Here is an 18,073-nt window from a genome sequence, read left to right on the forward strand (position 1 = left end):
GCACACATAAAACTGTGCAAAAGAAATTAAAATATCTCACGGAAACTGTTTCTGAACAATGTCTTAACCAACGATGGAAATGACTTTAAGGCCTTCGGGCTCACAAGAGTTCCAGGTGCCCTTGGCTTTTTCTGTGGTGTGTCAGGCAGGAGCTTGTGCACAGGTGCTGCTGGGCTGTTACAGCCCCTCAGGCCCAGGAGACACTTGGCCTCCTTAGCCACGGGCCCTCTGGGGTGGACAGTCCACGTTCCAGGCCACACAGTTCACAGCAGGTCACAAACCACAGCGTCTGCGGGGGTGTGTGGAGAACAGGGCCTAATTCACAACAGCATCGACCCTCAGGGGTCTGTATTTTAAGTGGGGCTGGGACACGGGACTTTCTCACTGAGGTGCTGATGGAGGGCAGGTGCCTGGTTCTATCATGGCTCCAGGTGGCCTGGCACATTTCATGGAAAACGTTAGTTCTGTGGTAAAAGTCTACGGTATATGTTTGAGAAAGAGAGAGAGAAGCAGGTGTCTGGAGGTGAATGTAACACACGGGCTCCCCGGGGCATCTGGGGCTCCCCGTGGGTGCTCTGTGTGCGCTGGGCCCCGGGAATTGGGCAGTGGCACTACGTGCCCTCCCTCTGCCCCCATATCAACATGTGTTAGTGCCCTTTTACGGGGCATCTTTGTTGGGAACCGTCCTCAACCACCAGGTGCGTTCCGATCCTTTTTTTCTCTCTATCAACTCTCCCGGGCCAACTGTCAGTTTCAGGCCAAGGTCCCACTAGGCAAGGCAGCGGTGTTGTGCATCAGCTCTCTTCTTGCTTAATATTGAGTGTAAGCTCCAGATGAGCCTGCTTTTAGTAAACGTCTTCTTCATTAAAGATTCCCGTGGCTGAGTTCCACAGTCAGGTGTGACTTTTGTGAACCCAGCCCAGCCCCTTCCTCCCGCAGGTTAGAATACACACAGGAGGCTCGGTGACGTAACGTGAGTGCCTGTTCCTGTATTTCATGGGGCTTAGCAGGGAACAGGAACAAGCGATACTGCTGTGCTTCGCGTTCACAGGGTGGCATTTTGGCCATCTTTGAAAGTGTCTGGATAAAAGCCCATGTAGTGTATGCGTTACTTTACAAAATCATCACATGGGGGTAGAGATGGGCAGCTGTGTCTGGTCTCCCAGGCCGCTGAGGGGCTGCTCCGGGGAGCAGGGCTGTCCTGTGGGTTATTCTGTGTCTCAGGTGCAGGAAGAGAGGACCAAGGAAGAGGACAGAGCCCTGGCCTGCAGCCCCGTCCCCGTCACAGCCGAGAGGAGGCGGAGCCTGTGGTACGCGACCCACTACCCCACGGATGAGAGAAAAGTAAGCCGCAAGGAAAGGGGTTTCTCCTGTATTTTGCTGCTTTTTATTATATTGCTGAATTCAGGTCACGTGAGTCCACCTGCAAACCCAGATTGCTCAGTTTACGGGAGCAATTTGATGAGGAAGTCTTAGTGCCCAACATCTGTTCAGAGAAGGGAAGCCAGTGCTTCGAAAGGAAACCCCAGGCTCCATCAGACCCAGACTTTTATAGTTCAGTGCTTCTCCCTGAAGTCTCTTAACCCTAGAAAGAGAGTGTTCTTAATTTAAAAAAATAATTTTGTATTTAAAACAAACAACAAAGCGACCCCTTGGCCCTGGACGGTAACAGCTTGGGTGGTAGGATGCACTGCAGAGAGTAACTCCTTGTGTCGGGGTGGCTGCTGCAGTGACGATGACTGCTCACACGGCCTTCGGGACACCGGCCAGTCTGTGTGGACGTGAAGAGCCGCAGCCTCTCGCTGTGTCGGGGCCGCAGTGTGGATGCCAGGGATGGGAGCACAGCTGTGTGATTCTTCATCTTTTCACCATTTGTTCACTATTTTCAACACAACCCAGCCACTGACTTGTTAAAATGGCCCATTTGCAATGTGATGAAGACAGATACAATTCTCAGATGGGGTCAGCACTTTGCTTCCCAGCACGTTTGGGAATCGAGGAGCAGATTCTCTGATTGACTTGGTGGAAGAGTTTCTCTAAGACATGTGGTCCTAGTTGATGCCTGACTGTCATGGACTAAGAGACAGGGAAACAATGAATGAACTTCTCAGGGAGCTGGCAGCCACGTGGAACAGACGTGGTGCCCGGAGACCTCTGGGGTTTCCGGGGGCCCTTTCCTCCCATCACACGTGTCAGACTGTCCTGCCATGTCACTAAGCCAGAGGGACAGCACAGCAGTTTCCAAAATGAGGTCTGTGGGCCATCCCTGGGGATTCCTGGGACCCTTGCCAGGATCCACAGGCTCGAAACTATTTTTGTAATAATACTTAAGACATTCGCCTTTGGACTATGTTGACAGTTGCTCTGATGGTACAAAAGCACCAACCAAGGCAGCAGCACGAACCCCCGCAGCCGTGGTCGTGTCCTTGGAAAACAAAGCAGAAAGGCCAGTTCCACTTAAGAATATTCTTGATGAACCAGGAACAGTCATTGCTTTTCTTAAATCTCAACCTTGAGGCACATACCTTTTTAATATTCTGAGTGACACAAGGGGAGATACCCCTGAAGTGCTGACCCCTCGAGGAGGAGAAGCACTTGGCAGGTGAGCGACCCAGGTCGACATGCAAGAACAGCTGACAGACAGTTTGGGGTGGCTCAGGTATGGACATTCAGCAGTTACTGGAAAGTGAATGGAGTGGTCCATCGCTTCAAGGCAAACAACTGACAGCATTTGTTGCCAGTGATAAAATGAGAACTTTTAGTGAAAATTAGAATATTGGAAGACTCGGATTTTGTGCAGTACAGCGTGTCAGTATTCAGTGGAGCTGTCTAATCCCTAAAGCACATCACCAGCACGTGCGGTCACAACGTGTGTGTAGGTAAAGGACCCGGTCCGGGTGCAGGATCCTCCAGGGGCTTTACTGATTCCACACACAGCTCACCTTCGGTTACTTGCCCATCTTGAGTTTGGGAGAGGGTCCAAGGAGAGGATCCACAGTCTGGATGGACTCCTGAGATACTTCTTTCTTTTCCAACTGCATCGCTGGGTGAAGCCAGAGTTCCTTTAACTACTTCAACCAAAACAATACATCACAGCAGATTGAATGTGCAAACAGACATGAGAACCCAGCTGTCTTCTTTTGAGCCAGACATTAAAGATACTCAAAAGTGTAAAAAAACACCACTCTTTTCACTATTTTTTAAAAATACAGCTATTTCAATAAAATTATTTATGTGAACAAGCTTTTTTCCAATTTTTAATGAATTAACAAGTGAATAGTTTTAATGCCTCAATTTTCATTTCTAGCACAATAGATACTGATGGATAGGACCTGCATAAATAAAAACTCTTTGGGACCTTCAGTGATTTTTAAGAAAGTGAATGAGTTCCGACCCAAAAAAGTGGGAGAACCTTTAGCTCAACAGATGCTTGTTACTGGGGGGAGCCCCAAACCCCTAGCACTGAATAGAGCTAAAAGGCATAATCGTGTCATAATTCTTTTGTTGCAGACAATACACAAATCTTAATCCCAGCCTGCACTGCACATCAAATTTTCTTTATTATGAAACTTCAATTTCTTGAAAAGTCAATACTTTCAGAATTCTGCAGATGTCTCAAAGGGTCCTAGGAATATAAAACCAAGCAGCTAATTCTATAGAACAAAACTCTTGAAAAAACGTAATCAGCTCTTTTGTAGTCATGTGGTTAATGAGTGCTTACTGACTGTCGTGATTAAAAGTTAACATCGGAAACTGGAAAAGGTTATAAAAACAGCACCCTCCAGCTGCGTTATTCATGCCTTTGTGTTTTGCATGGCAATTTTAACACACTAGCATCCAGCTAGTTGAAGGGATGGGTATGTGTGTAGTACAACTTTATAGCTGTGTATAAACATCATGATGCTTTCTGCTCACATATTAACATGCTGTCCTGCATTGCTTTTTGCAGCTTTTATCCATGACTCAAGATGACTACAAACCATCTGATGTTAGTATATCCTTAGAATTCTCATTTTTGCGCGTGTCAGTGATGTAAAAGGGACATAAATGGAATTAGCCCCTCTGAGTGTATTTTAATGGTCTATAAAATTTCCATACGTTTTAAAATAATTTTTTTGCAGAAATTGTATCTGGTTTATTGCTGTTAAAACACTGACTCATAAAACATGAGCTCGTGTATGAACATATAAAATGTTTTTAAACTTTTAAAAAGCCACAGTGGAGGGTTTGCCTGTTCCATGATTTGAATAAGAAGTCTTCATGTCCATGGACACACATATGTATGTGTGCATGTATATGTTTATATGTATATGCATAAATGAAAAATTGTAAAGCTAAAGAGACAGAAAAAAAGCAGGAAATTGTATTTAGTGTACAGAGTGCTGCAACATGGGAATTGCAAGCTACAGCATCAGGTAGAGACCTGTGGGGTTGCTGTCTAACCTGAGAATTTGCTAAGTCCTGGGAGCCGCGCAGGGTGTGGGGCAGGCAGGGGGGCCCGGGCAGTGCTTGGGCTGCAGGCCGGGACCCAGGCGAGTCTGGAGTTCCTGTAGCTGGAGGATGGCTGGGGGAAGGGGCCGTGAGCTGAGGCTGGAGAGGAGACAAGAGCAGGTCCTGAAGCCTCAGCATCCTTTCCAGGCTTCACACTTCATAGCGAGGACGGAGAGGGGGGCACGGCCTGGGGTGCAGCAGAGGTGGGCAAGGTCAGGTTTACCTTGTCCTGTGATGGCTCTGTGGGGTGTAGGTTTGGAGGGGGTGAGCAAGACTGTCTTGCTAGTGGGCATCACTGCCGACAATGCTCGGCCCCCCATCGGCTCTGCACCATCCCGTGTGCCCACCTACCAGAAGGGAAGGAGGCAGGTCCGCACTGGAAACCAGAGCTGCCGTCACAACTGCTTTTGCCCCGCCTCCTCGGCAGGGCCTGTTGGTGACTGTGAATGGCAACCCTGTGGATTACCACACCATCCACCCCAGCCTTCCTCTGGAGAACGGCCCTGCCAAGGCCGACCTGTACTCTACCCCACAGTACCGCTGGGAGCCCGCCGCCGACTCCCCAGGTAAGGAGCCGGGATCTGTCTTTGGTTTATCCTCCTGCAGGAGCTCTGAATCTGTCTTTGATTTATCCTTCATTGGATTTGGTTCTTTTTCCTTTTTTTTTTCTAGCAGAGGTTGCTTCCTTCCATGGTCAGTCTGATGAAGCTCATTTCCTTAACTTCTGCCTAGATTTTGCCCCTCCATCTTGCTCTGTGTGTTCTGTCCTTGGGTACAAAATAAGTGGCCTAATCGGGGTAAACTTTGAAAAATAAAAGGTAAAAAATTATTTTAAACAAGTCAACTTGTTTCTAGTGTTAAACCTATGTGCATATGTGTGTTTTAGTCTTTCTGTAATTTGATTGCATAATCACAGCCAATAGTTTTGCTGGTTAGTGGATGAATGTCTTCAGAAAGAGCTCATTTCGTCTAATAAAAAAACCAAGAGCCCCAAAACTTGGATGAGGCCTTTCTCCCTTTTCTCTCAGTTTATTGTGTTGAAAGAAAGCTGCCTGTTACTGTAGATGACAAATACGTGCTCTGTACTGCTTGGGACGTTTATGTGAAATTCACATATTTGCATAGATTTTTATATAAAATAATCTGTCCCTCTAGAAAAGAAGGAGGGAGAAGATGAGAATGAAGAATTTGAGGAGGAGAAGGCCTATGAGGAGGAAAGGAGTGTCAAAGTCCATGCCATGGTCTCTGTGTTCCAGTTCATCATGAAGCAGAGTTACATCTGTGCCCTTATCGCTATGATGGTGCGTGCCTGCGAGAACCCTTAACTTCTGCCTGGATTCTGCCCCTATATCTTGCTCTGTGTCCTGTCCTTGGGCACAAAATTAGTGCTGGAGGGATGGACGGTGCTTGCACCCCGCCGGCTCCAAGCCCCACCACCACTTCCTCCCGCCAGCACTGATGTCTTCATCTTCCCAATGTCTTGGCAGAGAATGGTTGCTTATGGTAATTTCTAATGGGCCCTTTATATTATAGATTTCAAAACCATGTCCTCTGTGCTAGCTAGCCTCCTTCTAAATATTAATACCTTTCTCTCAAATTAGCCTAAGTCAGACTGTCCCCTATTTTGCCGATTTTAAAGGACGTATGAGTAGTTTTTCTAAGTGGCATTGAAGGTGTTCACGATTAACAAAGGCCACTTTTATTTCTTTCAGTTAATGAGGGTTATAGTCACAGCTTGTCTTAGATTTGAGACTTTATTCCATTTGAGCTGCAACAAATGTTTACCGATCTAAGCATCAAGCACCGAGTCCCCGAGGGCTTCTTCTGGTTGTGAGCTCTCAGTTTACCTGCGTTTCTGCTCACCGCTAGGAACATGCTCCACCTCCAGCATCAGAGCTTCAGAAATCGTCCTTGGGACCAGAGACAGGATATAAAAGAAGGCCAATTTCTGCTCTTCCTAAAAACAAATTTTACTGGGAAAGCTAATTTATTTTGAGAAACTTATTTAACACAAAAGTCTTCAAATTTTGTGGCCAGTAGTGAGATCCCATGGACACCGTAAATGATAAAAAAAGAAAATATTCTATAATTCTAGGGGAAAAAATCACCTAAAGACAGTTTCCTTAGGCTCTCAGTCCAGATGTCTCCTGAGAAAACCTGTTTGCACATCAGCTTCAGCTTCTGCAAGGACCATGGCCATGGCTGAGAGCACTGGGAACAGAAATCTCCTCGAAATTAAAGATGGCTCTTTTGGGAACTGCAAACTCTGTTCTCTAAATAATATGAATTCTGTGTTCTCTGGGTACTTTTGGCACTTTATAGGTCAATCCCTAATTTACACTACAGCAAAACTCTATTTGAAAACATCAAATAATTCAGATTCTGAACTCAAAAGAGTATACGTTTCTTTTTCTGTCTCTAAAAAGAAGTCAGAGAAGTTGGTTTCTTTATGTAAAGAAATAGAGCTTAAAAAAAAAGAAGAACTTGAAATACACATTCAGTAGAAAAGAAATCTATTGTAAAAACAACACAGGAGAGCAGATCTCTTATTAAAGACGTGCTCTCGTCTGGTGCCATTTCAGTTGTTTGCACGGAGCCACAATATTAATGCTTTAAAAGTGCCTGTCTTCCGTGGAAGTTCCCCCATGGCAGCAGACTTTTAATCACAGACAGAAAGGAGCACGGTCTGTTAGAACGATAGATGTCTTTATTCAAAAACACAAAGAGCGAAATCCTCACAATTTCTTTTTCTCCCTCTTTCACCCGAACAAGGATAATGTACAGGGGGGAAAATACGCTGGAATTATAATATCTGCGAAGATTACTTTCTTGGGTCCTCCACAAAAAAATGGCCAGGTCAGATCTGAATTTCATCCTGGGATAAAGGCATTAAATATTACCGACCTTTGATAACACTATTTCCAAGGAATACTATCTTCATGAAAATAATTCAGACTTGGTAATAGTTGTCAGTCACTCACTTAATCTTACTAAAAGCAATTTTAATTTCCAGTTTATAATTACCATATGTTTGAACCAACAGTTTTAAATAACTCTACATTTAAAAAGCTAGCTCTGCTTTCGGACAGATTTGCATATTGCTGCAAGGAAGTATTTGTTTGTTCTGTGCTGACTTTATTCATTTATCTTATTTATCTCAATACTTATCTGCTTTCCAGAAGCAAAACAGACTTGTAAAACATTTCAGACTTTACGAATAACTCTTGATAATTCGTGATACTCAAGAATATGACTGATTTCAATTAGCTCCAAATAACAGCTAGAAAATATTTTTAAAGACCTTTTCACAGAAATTTGGTATCCGAGATTATGGTATGAGAGGATAGATTTACTGAAGTTAATGGTTCTCATGAGCCTGATTTTCTAGAATGTTCCAGCCGCTGCCCTTTGAGATATCTTCTGGATCTGTGGGAGTTTGGTGTGAGTGGAAGATGTCTTGCCTCTTGCAGGGCAGAAGGGGAGGCCGGCCTCTCCATTAACCTGCCTTTACTGTTTGCGGTGTGCGGACACCTAACACTCTACCTCCTCCTGGAGATTCCCTGGTTCCTATCATGTCTGTCTTCCCGGCGGGTCTGCTAAGGGTGACCCCTGAAGCCAGCTTGTGTGCTGACCCTGTGGTCCATGCAGCTTCTGTTTCTGAGCCCAGCTTGGCCACACTCACCCAGCACCCTGAAAAAATAGCCAACCCCAAGCTGGTTTGGAAGAATAAAGGAGAAAGCACTTACGGTTGCTTCTCATTCTGCAAAGCAGGGTGAAAAGGAAGGCATTTGGGGCTGGAGGGCAAAGGACGTGGAATGAAGCCCCCTGCCCGACCCTCTTCCTTCCAGAAAGTCGAGGGCAAGTGCTAGCTCACAGAGGCAGCCTTTCTCCTCGCTGTGTCCCCTGCCGCAGCTGGGATGTCCCTCCACAATTTCACCACAACACCCTCCCTCCATAGTGTGAATGTTACTGACCTTTTCCTGCTAGATAACGTCTAACTTAGCAGGGTGGGGCCTGTACGTTGTATTGACGGTCACCGTTTTCTCCTCCTTCCTTCCTGGAGGCGTGGAGCATCACGTACCACAGCTGGCTGACGTTCGTGCTGCTGATCTGGTCCTGCACTCTTTGGATGATTCGCAACAGAAGGAAATATGCCATGATCAGCTCTCCATTCATGGTTGTCTACGGAAATCTCCTGCTCATATTACAGTACATATGGAGTTTTGAACTCCCTGAAATTAAAAAGGTCCCAGGATTTTTAGAAAAGAAAGAGCCAGGGGAACTTGCCTCAAAGGTAAGTGAACAGCAAAGCAAGAAAACAAAGCATTCAGACAAAACCACAGTAATCAAAACAAATACATCCAAGCAAAAAAGTACAAAAATACGTTCCAAATATTTGCTGCTGCTTGAAATCATAATGTTTTCCTAGCCCTCAGGAAAATGTTAATATAAACGTGTGGGCACTTAGAACAATTCCCCCTTCAGCTTTGGGAGAAGAATGGGAATATTAAGGGGTTCTATTTGCTGGCAAGAAATGTTCTTCTTTCCCATCTGTGGAATTCTTCAAAATAAGGACCACTGCAGAAGCAACAGGGATCGTGGAAGAAATAAATCATCTTGATACTTGTGCTGATGTCAGGGAAGGACGGGAAGTCAAGGGCTAGCACCTTGAAGGGGACCACTGGTCCAAGTTGGTTTCCAGCCCAGATTGTCCTGTGCAGCTTCCCGGGGCATCCCAGGCATGAATGCACCGTGGCACTGGACGGCATGCCAGCGTCCTCGGGAAAGGAGATTTAAAAGCCAGTGACTTTCAGCTGAAATCAAGTGGGTGCCTGACTCTATCTCAAGTGGAAAGGTTCATGTAATTGCTCCCACTGAAATGCAGAGAAGGCGTAGTAGTTGTTGAAATAGGCTTATGCTTCAAAGGCTTGATGCTCGTGTTCCTAATTCTCTCCTTTCAGATCCTTTTTACCATTACGTTTTGGCTGTTGCTGAGACAGCACCTCACAGAGCAAAAAGCTCTCCAAGAAAAGGAAGCTCTTCTGTCTGAGGTCAAAATCGGAAGTCAGGAAAATGAAGAAAAAGGTAATTAGTGCGTGAGGTGTGTGACGGGAGGAAGGGCCCCCGAGGACATCCAGGGGGCTCTGCTCCAGACCAGAGGGAGGCCAGGTGTAGACGTGAGCAGATAAATGACCGCGTCCCGGGGCTAAGTCCCCGTCCATAGGAGCTTCAGAGACCCTGTGTCATTTGATCCTCACGTAAGTGACTCCCACTTCAGGGAAGAGAAACTGAAGCTCAGGGAAGTGCACTGGGTTCTCCACGGTCACATTTACTGAGTGTTAGTACCAAGAGAGTGACTCAAATCTTCCAAATTCGAATCCTCTTCTTTTCAAAAACAAATATACCACAAAGTCAAAAATAGAATCTGATGTTTTGATGATCGATCACCTCTGTAGTTTTAGACCTGCTATATGGGTAAAATGAGAGCCTCTCACTCCCTACCTGCCTGGATGTACCAATAAATATAATTTAATGTTAGTAGAACGGCTTGGAGACCACTAGTGATGTGTGTAGCCTTGTCTGAAAAGGATGCCATAAAGGTTCACAGAGGTGGAGCTGGTAACCTTAAGACTAACCCGGTAAGGAGGAGAAAACCAACACGCACCAACTCATCCTTTTCTTATAGTTTCTCGTTTAGACCTAACCATGGAGTTACTTCTCAGCAACAAAAGTCTATAAGATTTGAATCTTGACTCTTTGACTTTGGATGTGTCTGTTAATAGAGTGATTAAATTCACCAGTTACTTTATATAAAGAATAGTTCATTTAAGATCAGCAGTTGCTCTGACCTCTCACCTCACTTGCATTCCCCTCACTCTGTGGATCTCCTGGTCATTTGAATCCATTATTTAGATGTATTTAATAGGTTGCCTTAGTAACACAAAAATGAGTCATATATTAGCATATTTTAAAGTAAGACCAAATATAAGCTTTGCATTGCAGTGCAAAAAACCACTTTAAACTTAGGTAAATTACAATTCTTCTTCGATTCTGATTTAAATTAAATGATATTTGGCTTTAACTCTTACTTTCTTAGTTCTCTAAAAGCATACTTTTGGTTAAGATTATTACCATTAACCCAAATCCAGTAAAATACTGCTAGGATTGTCTGGAGTCATGTTAACAGTTGGAATTTGAAGCTGTCATAGTCGTTTCTCTTTGTGTTATTGTCGCCTGTGTAGTTTTCCTCGACCCTGCAGTAGTTGCAGCAGGATATTACAAGTGAAATAGGCGTCATAAAAAGATTAGTATAAAAGTATTACCAAATGTATTTCTTTAAAACTATATTTCAAGAAGTTTAGGAAAATGGACTCTAATTAGCTCCATAAATTCTGCCTTGTTTATTAGAACCATCTAAAATTATTTAGCTCATATGGTAATGCATGAAATGCGTGCGCTGTGTGGCACTCCCAATCACACTGGTCAGAGTGTGCTTCTGCTCCGGGGACCAGCTCCATTGAACGGCATGGTCTTCTCTTTTGAAGATGACGAGCAGGACATACAGGTGGATGGGGAGGCCCAGGAGAAGAAGGAAGAAGAGGAGGCAAAGGAGGAGAAGCAGGAGCGGAAGCAGGAGGAGGAGGAGGAGGATGAGCAGGACATCATGAAGGTGCTGGGTAACCTGGTGGTGGCCTTGTTCATCAAGTACTGGATCTACGTCTGTGGAGGCATGTTCTTCTTTGTCAGCTTCGAGGGTAAAATCGTGATGTACAAGATCATCTACATGGTGCTCTTCCTGTTCTGTGTGGCCCTGTATCAGGTGGGTACACAGCTGTCCCTGTTTTTCAATCCTCACATCTGTCCGGGAACATACGTGAGCTTCTTTCGACAAGACTCTAAGTTACTGTGACCTCGTGAAAACATTGTGTAAAGGAGTCGATGAGATTCAGACATTACACGCTAGGAATCCTAAAATGAGAAGTAGCTCCCTTCAGCTTGTGCACTGATTTTAAATGTTAGGTTCTTAAAATGGTGGAGAAGTGGTTAGAGTGGGCATCCTTGTCTTGTTCCTGGTCTTAGAAATGTCCATCAACAGAGGAATGGATAAAGAAGATGTGGTACATATACACAATAGAATATTACTCAGCCATAAAAAAAAGAACGAAATAGTGCCATTTGCAGCAACATGGATGGACCTGGAGATTACCATACTAAGTGAAGTGAGTCAGACAGACAAAGATAAGTACCATATGATATCACTTACATGTGGAATCTAAAATACCACACAAATGAACTTATTTACAAAACAGAAACAGACCCACAGACATAGAGAACAAACTTATGGTTACCAAAGGGGAGGGGGGGAGGGATAAATTAGGAGTTTGGTATTAAGAGATACACACTGCTATATATAAAATAGATAAACAAGGATCTACGGTATAGTGCAGGGCACTATACCCAGTATTTTGTAATGACATATAAAAGAAAAGAATCTGAAAAAAAAAAATGTATACCTAAATCACTTTGCTGTACACCTGAAACCTATACAACATTGTAAATCAACTATACTTCAATAAATAAAATAAACATGACAAAACTGAAGAAAAACAAATGCACGTGTAAAATGAAGTCAGAAAAAATTCATAAGTTTTTCAAAAATTATTAATTAAAAAAAGAAGTCTGTATCATTAGATTACACTTTTGAATAGCTGTGTAAAAACCGTGGCTGGATAATCTAAAATACTGGATAATATTCGGTTCATTTGTATTTCAGAGTTTGGAATCAGAAAATCATGCGCATGTGTGTGTGTGTGTCTGTGTGTGTTTACAAATGTATGTATAACGCATTGAGTGCTTTAGTATTTCATTAATTAGAATATATGAAGTGTTATATTGAAATGAGTTAGCCTGTCCACAGATTCCGTGTGAATGATGATGGGTGGGAACCCGATGATGTACACAAGTGTAACAGTAAACGTTCCTGCCGGCAACCAAGAAAACAAGTAAAGCAACCTCGATTAACAAGAGTCGATTACCTGTGGACATGAAAATGTCTCAACTGAGGTCAATCACACTTTGAAATACCTTTTGAAATTCCGGGTAGATGTTCTCTAATGAAAACCCACAGGTTTTTGGTAAAGAGGGATGCCTCCTCTCTGTGGCGGTTCCACATTTGTATTCATATGGCATCACTCTGAATTTCAAAATGGAGAAAATTTCCCCAGCCATGACCACAAGGACAGAATATACCTCCCTGAAAGCCTCCCGTAGACCAGAGATAGACCAGACATCATGCCGAAATAAACATTATTAATGATGATGATATAAACATCATTATTTCATCCTCAGAACAACTGGAAAGTAAGTACTCTTGAGGAGGAAACAAGCTCAGGGTAGCAGCTTTGCCCAAAGACACAGCTCACAGCTTCTGGTGGAACCGGATTCCAATCCACAGCCACCAAACCCTACGAGGAACAGAGCCTCAAAAACTAAATATGAACTTGCCTTTGTTTTCAAACATTTGTAAATGGAATCACCTGTCTTCTTTGAATAAAGCAGGTGTTTTTGTGAGTTTTCCTCTGACCGCTTTTTTTTTCTTATTTGTTGTTCAGGTGCACTATGAGTGGTGGAGACGGATCCTGAAATATTTCTGGATGTCGGTGGTTATCTACACGATGCTGGTGCTGATCTTTATATACACATATCAGTTTGAAAACTTCCCGGGCCTGTGGCAAAACATGACTGGATTGAAAAAAGAAAAGTAAGTAATTGTGGTGGACAGCGGGATGGAAAATGACAAACAGCGTGAAGTTGTGAATGTGTGTCGTTCAAGACATCTTTCTGGGAGGTTTTAGTAAAACATGACATCATCACTGGCTATAAGTTCCTCCAGAACTTACAGCCAGTGATGGCTATAAGTTCTAGAAGAATGGTACAGATGAACCGGTTTGCAGGGCAGAAATTGAGACACAGATGTAGAGAACAAACGTATGGACACCAAGGGGGGAAAGTGACGGGGTGGGGGTGGGGGTGGGATGAATTGGGAGATTGGGATGGACATATATACACTAATATGTATAAAATGGATAACTAATAAGAACCAGCTGTATAAAAAGATAAATAAAATTCAAAAAAAAAAAATAAAGGTTCCTCCAGAAGAGGACTCAGGTCTTGGTCATTTGGGGTTCTCATGACCTTGCCCTGAGCTTTTAGCACATAGTAGGTACTCAATAAATATCAACTGAAAAGTGAATTTTCCGCCCATTATTAATGAAATGGCATTTTCTAGTGTCGGTCTCATGTGAAGCACGCCTGCCCGGTTCCTCACTGTCATGCTTCCTCCTTTCTTAGCTGGAGCCCAGTTCCTCATCAGTAGGTTCATAAGGTGACACGTCAGCCTCTCCTCACTGATGGAGCAGGTGCTAAGATCTAAGGAGTAGTTGGTGCCACAGGGAAAGTGCTCAGAGACTAGTGATGATGAAATCTTTCTTGTGCATGAAATAGATAGGAGTCTAGGCTTTTCTCATTTGCTTCTGTAAACTTCTGAAGTTCGTTTAGAAATCCCACCAGAACTGGGCATAGAGCTGAGTATCCTGAGGTGGCCAAGAGGAAAGTTTAAAAGGAGGGTTCACCGTGTAGCTAGACTAATATATCTTTAAGTCAATTCAGCAAATATTTCTTGAGTGCCTCCCCTGGGCCAGACACTCTTCTGTACCTGAAGATGCAACAGGAAGCAAGAGAGACAGAGTCTGAGCCCTGTGGAGTTTATAGTCCAGGAGAGGAGACAAACCAAAAACCTACGTAGTGTACAAACAAATCAACTGCGACACGTCTGTGAAGGAAACAGAAACAGGTTGAGGTACTGAAGAATGGGGGACAGTAACTAGAGATGGAATAGTCAGGGCAGGCTTCCCTGAGGAGGCGTCATTTTTTCTTTTGGCTGCGCCACGCAGCATGCAGGATCTTAGTTCCCCGAGCAGGGACTGAACCCACGCCCTCGGCAGTGAAAGCGCCGAATCTTAACCACTGGACAGCCAGGGAAGTCCCTGAGGAGGTGTCATTTTAAACTCCTGAAGAATAGGAAAGAGCTTGTCTTTAGAAAAGTGTGTGAGTTGGGAGCTGGGAGGTGGACGAACATTCCAGAAAAAGAGAGCAGCAAATGCAAAGCGCCTGAGGCAGGGCAGACTTTGGTGTGTGTGTGTGTGTGTGTGTGTGTGTGTGTGTGTGTGTGTGTGTAAAGGCAGGAAGGCTGGGCTGTGGGGAGCAAGGGGAGAAGTGGGAAAGGTCAGCTAGGCACCTGGAGGTGCAGGGCTTGTAGGTAGTGATGGTTTGCATCTCATTCATGGTGAAATTTCTAAAAGTCTTTAAAGCACCCTTGACTGGCTGAGGAAAAAGTGATGTGTGTGGAGGCCAAGAATAGACACAGGGGCTTCCCTGGTGGCGCAGTGGTTGAGAGTCCGCCTGCCGATGCAGGGGACACGGGTTCGTGCCCCGGTCCGGGAGGATCCCACATGCCGCGGAGCGGTTGGGCCCGTGAGCCATGGCCGCTGAGCCTGCGCGTCCGGAGCCTGGGCTCCGCAACGGGAGAGGCCAGGGCAGTGAGAGGCCCGCATACCGCAAAAAAAAAAAAAAAAAAAAAAAAAAAAGAATAGACACAGCAGCACGGTCAGCCAGCAGTGGGGGGGTCCTGCGAGTGAGGATGGTGGCTCCACCTAGAATAGGAGGTGCTAGAAATGAAAACGAGGACAGATTCAAGGGTCGAAGGGATGCAGATGGTGGGGACCGGAAGGCAAAGAAAGCGTCGGGGGAACGCCCTGATTGGGGCGTTTTGCACGAGGTAGATGGTTGTGCCAGTGAAGAGCAGGGTGGGGAGAGAGGGGTGGAGAACAGCTCAGCTGCTTCAGGAAATGGGGAAATCGAGAATGCTGTCTTGAAAACACTCAATATGAAATCACTGTGAAACAGCCAACTTCCAGTAGACGTTCGGGTAGGAGAGCCCACAGGGGAAAGCCGTTTTGTTTTGCAGGCTGGAGGACCTTGGCTTGAAACAGTTCACGGTGGCTGAGCTGTTCACGCGCATATTCATCCCCACATCCTTCTTGCTGGTGTGCATCCTGCACCTGCACTACTTCCACGACCGCTTCCTGGAACTCACGGACCTGAAGTCCATTCCCAGCAAGGAAGACAGCACCATCTACAGGTGAGCCCGTGCAGGAAGCTCCAAGAAGGCAGCCTGGACCCTCCCAACCATCTCACTTAGAATCTCAGCCCTGAACTTGCCATGAGTATCAGCCTGTAAGTGGGGAAAAAATGAGAAAAAATGGGGAATATTTGACGGCGCTTTGTGAAACAGTTGGTAGTGATTTATGATGGTTCATGCAGTGATCTTGACAGGCATGTGAATTAGTTCAGAGTAGCTGTGTAGACTGGAATTCCTTAGCGGTGGTGATGTGGCTTTTGTGTCCAGGCTGGTGAGGTGTTTTTAGAACATTTACAGAATCTGGCTAATTCGGAGGATGAGTTTTCTGTCGCACTAACGGGCAGAGAAGAGGTCGTTGTGAGTGAGAGCGTAGTGCAGAATTCTACCTTCCGTCTTGGAAGGGGAGAACCTTGGCTAAAAGGAGAGAATCTGCCATCTATGAGTAACCAGAATAAGATTTAAGGAAAGAAAGCGAAGGCAGTGTTTTCTTTCATCAGCTCCCTGCTGTGGTCTGCCCATCGATAAACATAAATTGTTTACAAGTAGCAGATGGATCTGGCTGTCCCTGGCCATGTGTGCTGAAGCCACGGTGGGTCATCACACATGCCTAGATCTGCTCCATCACGGGGAAATTACAAGCACTCGTCTAATGAACCTTGATACTGATTTTCCTCTCTGCTTCACATAATAGCCTGTGATTCAGTTCCTGGAAAAACACTTGTTAAGTAAATAAGGGAGCAAAGTGCTGTATTCAAAGGAGCACAGATGCCACAGTTGAAAATTCCCCTTAGCTCTTTTTCAAGGGAAACAACGTGTCCATCCAAAGAAGATGCAGCAGTATCTCATCATGCACAGTTTATGAAATATCAAGCTGTCTGTGTTGTGCTGTACTAAGGAGTGGAATTATGGAAAACTGAATTTGTTGCACAGAGTTCCTGTTAAGTATGTAGAACCTGATTTAATTATGTAGGTTCTGGAGAAGGACAGCAGCCTATGTCAAGATGTGTTCTCCCTGTTCGCTCTGGTGTCCTGCCAGCCCATAACCCCCTCGCCTGGCAGGACAGGGAAGGAGGCCAAGCAGTCTGTTCAGTCTGAGACTGGAGCTGGCCCTCCTCTGGCCGCAGCTCAGCCTGAGCACCCCCCTTAACTGTTGCTTTTCCAAGAAAATGTAAAAGGGCGAGGCGAGAGTATATAATGGCAGCCACCTGAATGGTTTAGGAATGCAGGATTTCGTTTTTGGTTCTGTGAAAAACAGTTTTCTAGAAACTCGAGGAGTTCAAAGGACTCACTCAAGTTCGGTGTTTGGGGATTTCATACAAGAGTTTCATGTAAAAGTCCCCCAAGTTTCAACTTGGAACATAAGATACGTATCCCATCTTTTTCCCAGCTCTTTTCCATTGTAGTATTTTCCTTACTAGCAATTTTCACCTCACGGTAGTTTTAGTCCCTAGAACGCTAGTAAATGGCTACATTAAAATCAAAATGATGAAGAAAAACATATTTTTGGAGTTGGGATTGACTGTCCAGCTTTGCCTTCTCTGTTCCTGCCCACTTAGTAGATGCTGGGGGGGAAAAAAAAAAACAACTCCCAAATTGGGAATAATCAATGCATTTTGTCCCTTAAAGTGATTCCAGTCCTGTTGTTTCTGTGAATAGCCAACTGTCCTTTTTCCTATTTTGCTGTCGTTTTTGTGGTTTGTGTAGGCCCTGTAGGCAAATGTCACTTGTGTCTGAAGCAGAATTCATTGTGTTTAGCCTTCCACAATTTATAAAGTTAGCATTATGAAAGTGTTTTATGATATACCTTATGTGAAACTATTATTAGTTCTAGGTAGGCATCCTCAGGAATATCATTTCCCTTATATACTGATAAAATATATAACATAATCACAATGTAATTATTATATAATATATACTTAATAAGGTACTAAGTATCCACTCCTTATTTAAATGTCCGTCACTGCAGTTTGTCCATAATTTGTTTTAGAAAGTACTGTGATGCATATAGAAATAGAATGAGTTTTTTCTGTCTTCAGTTTTAGAACACCTCAGAAAACTATGTTGAATATGGACATTTAGGAGGATTTTCTTCTTTTAATTCTGGGGAAGGAGCAAGAATTAATGTTTTCCGTGGTATTTTATCTGATAAATGCGTTCTGGACATGTAAACCTTACAGATTCCTGACAAGGTGTGTGACTGGGGGGGAGGGAGGGAGAGACTGTTACCGTCCGGCGATTTCCCGACTCTGATTTCTCTGCTGCCGAATCTCGCTGTCTGGACCCTCCTCCGGTGCATGAAGCATGTCGGTGACACATGTGGTGGTGCAGAGCTTACGGGACATCAGCTCCTCCTCTCTGGCTAACACTCTCCTCTTTCTCTCT

At 44.5% G+C, this 18,073-nt stretch overlaps 1 protein-coding gene across 1 annotated transcript in view; it reads left to right on the forward strand.

Annotated features, from left to right (window-relative positions):
• Window positions 1-18,073, forward strand: part of PIEZO2 (piezo type mechanosensitive ion channel component 2) — a 331,944-nt gene that overhangs the window by 225,675 nt on the left and 88,196 nt on the right. Inside the window, exons 9-17 of the mRNA XM_089894937.1 lie at window positions 1,225-1,344; window positions 3,950-3,988; window positions 4,919-5,057; window positions 5,647-5,792; window positions 8,555-8,785; window positions 9,453-9,576; window positions 11,037-11,311; window positions 13,104-13,252; window positions 15,518-15,691. Coding sequence (XP_089751063.1) covers window positions 1,225-1,344; window positions 3,950-3,988; window positions 4,919-5,057; window positions 5,647-5,792; window positions 8,555-8,785; window positions 9,453-9,576; window positions 11,037-11,311; window positions 13,104-13,252; window positions 15,518-15,691 — 1,397 coding nt within the window. The remainder of the gene's footprint in view (window positions 1-1,224; window positions 1,345-3,949; window positions 3,989-4,918; window positions 5,058-5,646; window positions 5,793-8,554; window positions 8,786-9,452; window positions 9,577-11,036; window positions 11,312-13,103; window positions 13,253-15,517; window positions 15,692-18,073) is intronic.

The sequence above is a fragment of the Delphinapterus leucas genome, chromosome 14 (assembly GCF_059928025.1).
Source record: "Delphinapterus leucas isolate spDelLeu-1000000601 "Yukka" chromosome 14, BTC_Dleu_Yukka2, whole genome shotgun sequence".
NCBI classification, from domain to species: Eukaryota; Metazoa; Chordata; class Mammalia; order Artiodactyla; family Monodontidae; genus Delphinapterus; species Delphinapterus leucas.